Genomic DNA, 6,382 nt, shown 5'->3' on the forward strand with positions numbered 1-6,382 from the left:
TTGCCAGAGGCCAGAGTACGTGTGGATGGAGGGAGGAGAAGGTCAGGGCCACCTCTTGCAGCATCCAGAAGGCACAGGTTTGGTTTGGGTTGGGTTTTTTTCCTTCTTTAGCGGGGGGTGGGTTGGTGCCACGGGAGGTACATGCTGGTTATGGGGCAGGGTCTAGCCACAGGCCCAGGGAGGCCTGGCTAGGGCTGTGCTGCTGCGGCTGGAGCTGCCTGACCAGCAAAGGGCAACTCCCTCCTCTTCAGCATATGAGCGCTCCTAGAGAGCCGAATCTGCCCCCAGGTTTTGTAGTTTCCTGCCCCAGCCATGATCGTTCTGCTGCAGGATGAGGAATGGAGGTAGGTCAGGGCTGGGAAGGAAAAGCTTAAATCGCTGCTTCAGCCTCACGCTGAAGTTCAAGGGCGCGTGAAATTTCTGGGATTGCTTAAGAGCTGAGTGAAATGCAAAAAAATATACCTTAGAAGTCCAGGAATTGAAGGTGATTTTAACTGGTCATCCTGGTGCTTCAAAAGTGCACGTCAAAGGCAAAGGATGCTGTTTGCTGGTAATTACTATTACAGCACACTGTGGTTCTAAGGTACAAGAAGATGAAAACAGTCATTAAAAAACTTATCTTTTACAAGGGAACTATCAATCTTAGGGTTTATTTAACATTGTAATATTATTAAACAAGTACTACTTTAACATTATTTTAGGTTCTACTTGGTAAAACCTTACTTATTTGGGACGAAAACTCTTGGCTTATTTCTCACTTGTGTTCGGCTAAGTGGCTGCCATTGGAACTTCAGACCCTGGGAAACTGGTTTTGTCCAGTTAATTCTGTCACAGTCTTTCGCGGGGATTCAGTGCTTATTTTAAGGTTTAAACAAAATAATCTAACTTTTGCATGTCCTGCCGCTAATATATAATATTGACGAAGATTTTTATTTCACACACCAAATTTTGTAGGTTTGCCGGCACTGGAAAGAATGCAGCGGCCATTCTACCACGAAACAACACTCAGCAGCAAAGTGACATAATCTTGCAGACACGCTTCTCAAAAAAAAAACCAACTTCTGCTCTTCGTAAACTAATTCCAACATACACATCTGGCTGAGATGTCATGAGATGGCACATAAGTTGTGAGAAAACCTTTTTCATTCATCCCATGGGTCTGTAGTTAGCTTGTGTGTTTTGCTTAGTGGTGGGCCTTTCATGAGTTTTATTAGTAGCCTTTCTCTGGGCCTAATCTGGGAAGAAGAGGCTGAGTTGCTGCCATCTCTTGAAATGGCAGATCACAGCAGTTGACCCAAGGTGGAAAACCCACTGAGGTCCTCTCGTCTAAAGGCTCAGCAGCAAAATCGGTTTATCTGAGCTAAATATCTGTGTGTCTATGCTTAGTATGAGGCAAATGGAAGGTAATGTGATTTAAGGTAATCCACTATAGAGCAGGTTAAGCAGATGACTTCATGTTTGCTGGAGGCTAAGAGATTTGCTGCCATGACACTGCTAGTGTGCGGTAACACGTCAAATCGCAATCGGTCCCTTTTATGGTCATGTATCTTCAAGCAACAAGTGAGGAAGGAGAAATGTTTTGAGGTGTCACAATTACATTTAAAATGTCTGAAAGAACGTGAGACACTATCATTTTTTCACTCTATTTAGAGAAATGGCAATAGTTACTAAAAGTTAAGTACCAGCTGGGCTGATGCCTACTAAATAGAGACTTTATTTTGGCAGCAAACTCAAGTGATATAATGGACTTTTTTAGGCCCCTTTCCATTCCAGTGTTATTTTGCTATTTTCAAGTGCCTTTTTACTTCATGTTTTCAAACCAGCAGAGTAGTCAGACCCTGGAACAGCTTTCTGGCGCGTTAGGACAGTGACAGAAAACCTAATTAATTCTAAGATGGAGAGCTTCCAGTTTATGAATGGTATTCTATGGGAGGGATGTGCGCAATAGCAAAAGAGGCAGGAGTTCTCCAGAAACCCTACCAGTCTCGCTTTCGTACACCCTTGACTGTCCTAGCTTGGCTGAAGTAAGAAGAGTTCTGCCAGTTTGGAGCAGGTAAGGGCCTGGCTTAGATGACCTCAGATTCAATGACTTCAGCCTTTACAAAACAATTGACACAAATTCAGGAACTAAGCGCATAGTCTCAACAGAAGTGTGGGGTTGCAAGCGGAGGCAGAAGGACAGACAGACTATGGTATATTATCCTCTTCTTACTGTTAAGTCAATGAGAGCTTGGCTGCGTTCTTTGCATCCCGGTGGCGTGTACGTCCAGGCCCTAATTTCTGAGCAGAGTAGGGCATTTGTGTAATACTCTTTACCGCAGTAACTTAACGGGGCACACAGAAGGTAAAATTAGATAGGTACATAAATCTGCTCAGCCACGGTGGTTTAAATATGTTCTTTCTTTGGTTTGATACAAATGATTTTCTAGTGCATTGATCACTTGATCACTTTATTACCCAGCTCAGAAGTACCTAGCTGCAAGGTCAGACTTTTTTACCCCCCACTTTTAATAGAAGGAGATTATTTAAAGCTGTAGGTAGCTCCAAAATTTCTTTTTCCTCCTTTGCTGAGAAAAGCCCCAGATTCCCGTGGCTGTTGCACACTTACCCAAGGACACAATTGCTTTTGTATCAGTCCTTGGGAAAGATCAAAACAAAATGAATGGCGAAGAAGGAGGGAGTAGAAAAAAAGTAATCGTTATTTTCAGTTCTATTTATTCTGGAGCAAAGATCCCCAGTATCTGTAAATTGCTTAAATATGTTCTATTTAAAGGGTTTATATTAGCTGAGGATCTGGTTTCTTGTACTTAGCAGGATATTTATTTGAAGTTGTGTTGGTTTTCTTTTCCTTTATTTGAATGTAGTGCTTCAGATATTTCAAGAAGTTAATTTTTGGGGAAATGTTATCTTACCATAAGAGCTGACTGTCATGGCACTGTAGTTCCAGCTTCACCAAAACACCTAAGCAGAAACATTACTTGCTGTCACAATGTGAAGTATCTGAAAGGCCCGCATGTTTCATAATATCCACTGCAACTTTATTTTTGTTACAAACAACTGAATGCTTCAACTACGAGCGATAATACTGGGACCAAATTAATTTACATCTCTGTCATCCCATGGGCATCAGTATGCCTGTGAGAGTGTAACCCTGGCGGAATGTCAGCCAATCTGTTTTTTTCCTTTTTTGGCTGGCTAGAGCTTTGGGCCAGGATCTGTTTCTGATTATGTGGCAGATATTACACACAGGAGAGGAATCCAGAACCCATGTTAGGCTCCATGGGAAGTTAAGCACCTCCTAATGGGATCCAGAAGAAGCAGCAGGCTGAGCAGAGCAGAGTCTAAATCCAGCAGGGCCAGCCTACGGCTGCCTGAAGCTAGCCGATAGGAGACATTCAGAATAGAGTGAGTCTAATATCTGGACCATTTCTGACCTCAGGGAAGGCTACCTCAGAACAGCAGTGGCAGGTCTAACCACTTGGGAACCTCAGCTGAGAAGAGAGGTGCTGACATCCTTTCTCACAGAGAAATGAAAAGTTTTGTTTGAAGTGATAGTGCTGCCGATTTCTTTTGTGTACTAGCTTAACAATTAGAAAATTAGAGACTTGGGTTCGGTTCCCTCCTCGGTCTAGGTATTCAGTGATGGTGACTCCTGTCTCACCAGGAAAACACAGCCTAACCATCAGGCTGATGGCTACATTGGTGGGGGCCACCCGCCATTCGTGTTCTACTCTTTGGAAGCAGTAGAGAAAAGCATTCGAGATTCATGGGGTCAGAAGGACAAGTGTGTCTGAACTTGGCTGTGAGTACACTAAGAGGGGTGCCCATCCCAACACCGGAAACTGTACTTCTTTCTGTAAGATATAAAATCAATGCTCTTAAGCAAGGGCCAGAGCCCAGTTCTCCCTTGTTTAGCACCATTGCAGCAGGTGACAATACTGTGCTCCTACTTCCCGCTCCTCAGATTAATCTCATGTTTACAACGGCACTGCTCAGCAGTGAAAACTACACACCTGAACCTTTAATGTGGTGTTTACTGCCATACGTCATCACATAAAGGGAGTGAGGGAGCAAATGTCTGAAAGAACATGATGGCCACAGCTGCGTTTTGTACAGTCCCAATCCTGTCAGTGTTCAAGACTCTGTAGATGTCTACAGGGGCAAGCCTTTTAGGAAAATTGGGCAGAAGAACATCAAAGTTTTGGATCCCAACCAAGCACAGGTGTGAACTAAGCATTGAATTGTTTGTTTCGGTAAAGACTAGGTTACTACCTAGCGTATTCAAAAATGTGCACTTGCAGGAAATCTTTACAGCTAAGCAAGGAAGCATCTTTGGAAATCAGGGTTGGACAGCAGTTGAGCAAAGTTATTTGAACTGCAGCTTTAGTCTGAAGTCCCTTCATAAGGCTACATCCCATTTTAAGCACTCAAGTCTTTTTACTGGAACTATCCCAAAGACTGATAAGCTCGTACTTACAAGAGGAATGATTGCCTTCCTTGTTGTGAATTCTATTCTCCAAGCCTCTGGTAGTTGATTGGATGGATGAAGTCCCTCCATCCTTCTGTGGAGATACCGCCATATTGATCGCTTGGAGTTTGTAGCAGTAAAGTCACCCATTCCATCAGAAGTGTAATGCTTACCATCTCTTCAAGGCACCACTCAGTGAAAATAATCTATCTTTGATCTTCCTTCATTACTTTAACTCACGTAAGACTTTAGAGACATGAAATCACTCAGTAACTTACGTTTTTCAGGAGTTTTTGCCCTTTGCTTTCTGGTCTTTATAAATAAATAGAAGTAAGTGTACGTAGTCCCAGCCATTTTGCGTTAAGTGCCATTGACATTTTTTCAAGAGTGAGATTCTGTTTGATGGGCATGTATTTCTATAGTACACTATTGATACAGCACTGTATCTCCAGTTACACACTGACATGGTGTCTCTTCCGTTAATAGAAGGCCCCAAATGTGTCTTTACGGAGGCAAAGCTTCACGTAGCCTTCAAGGGTCTTTGCCTGAGTAAGGACTGAGCACATTTGGAAACTGTGTGAGTAGTAGGAGCACTCATGCTAACAGCACATTATATGACAATAGTAGGGAAGGGAGATTTTGGCTGACAACCCTTGGACAGCCTCCCAACTTCTTACAAAACATACCATCCTTTGTGGGTTCGCTTGTGCCCAAGCTGAGTGGGCAGGACTTTGGTTTCATAAGAAACAGCCAGATGCAATGAAATTCGCAATTCTCTATTTATCTGTTTTTGGCAGATGAGAGATTGAGTCAGGATTGCTGCAATTTGAACCCCTTATTAGAGGGATGATAATTATTCCAGATTGGATGTTCCTCATGTATTAAATCTCTATAAATACTGCTGCTTAACCCCTAATGGTTATAGTCTTACTGTCATCAAAGTTGGCAGGAGTTTTGCTACTGACTTAGTAGGGATCAAGGCTAGATTCTTTGCCTGGTAGTCAGGTTTTTTTCATAGCTGCAGGAAATTCCTCCTTCTGAGCTTTGGCTATATTCTTAAATCAGTGATCAATCTGCAAGAACTTTTCCCTTGCAAAAGCAGATTCCTTTCCTGAATTTTGCCTCCATAATATAGTGACTGATAAAACAGTTCCCATTTAAACGATGCCCGGCGTATCAAGTAAAATAGGCAAATTCAGCTTCAGTGCCAGCATCTGCCTTTGGTATGTCCCCTCCGAGTTGCCAACTTTCCAGTGGAACACTGCTTGAGTTGCCTAAAAAGGCTCCAGTGTTTATTAATGGGTCACAGAAACTACAGAAATAAAGTGATAAAAAATACAATCTAAAAAGTTTAAGACAAAGATTCTTGGTTCTGCTTGCCACCTCTATTAAACAGGAGGATGACTTTCTCTTGTTAAAATAGCTGATCTGTTAGTTCGATGCAAAACAACTGTTCCCACTTAACTATAGTTAAACTTAACTTTTTCAAAACTATCCAAAGTTCGCAGCTCTTTAAGCTTAACATACTTGCCATATGTCAAGTTACCAAGAGCTTCTTTCTAGGTAACTGAAGAGAAATGAATGGAAACTCACAGTTCTAGACCACCTTCTTTCCCTGCCCCTCTCAAGAGGGTAATATAGAAAGAGTAGCATAGCAGTGGTACAGCAATGAAGCAAGGCTTAGCTAAGCGAGTTGACCCGGGGGTGTCTCTAACAGGAATGAGAAAGGAATTCTGATATTGGACTGTTGAAACTCATGCCAAACACACAAAAACAATGTTTTCCAATGGTGGGCTACGAGCCTCTGTATTTTCATTCCATTATGCTAGCTTTGCGATGAATGACATCCAGAAACACTCCCTCATAGTTACTTTTGCTTGAAAGTTACAGTCATCTATAGTTATATAGATATAG

At 42.3% G+C, this 6,382-nt stretch overlaps 1 protein-coding gene across 1 annotated transcript in view; it reads right to left on the reverse strand.

Annotated features, from left to right (window-relative positions):
* Positions 1-4,822, reverse strand: part of RP9 (retinitis pigmentosa 9 (autosomal dominant)) — a 12,669-nt gene extending 7,847 nt beyond the window's left edge. The window contains exons 1-2 of the mRNA XM_009332415.1: positions 4,747-4,822; positions 2,913-2,961 (exon numbers count right to left, since the gene is read on the reverse strand). Of these exons, the coding sequence (XP_009330690.1) occupies positions 2,913-2,961; positions 4,747-4,822 (125 nt within the window). The remainder of the gene's footprint in view (positions 1-2,912; positions 2,962-4,746) is intronic.
* Between the last annotated feature and the right edge of the window lie 1,560 nt (positions 4,823-6,382).

This window comes from Pygoscelis adeliae, unplaced genomic scaffold (assembly GCF_000699105.1).
Source record: "Pygoscelis adeliae isolate BGI_AS28 unplaced genomic scaffold, ASM69910v1 Scaffold58, whole genome shotgun sequence".
Classification (NCBI taxonomy): domain Eukaryota; kingdom Metazoa; phylum Chordata; class Aves; order Sphenisciformes; family Spheniscidae; genus Pygoscelis; species Pygoscelis adeliae.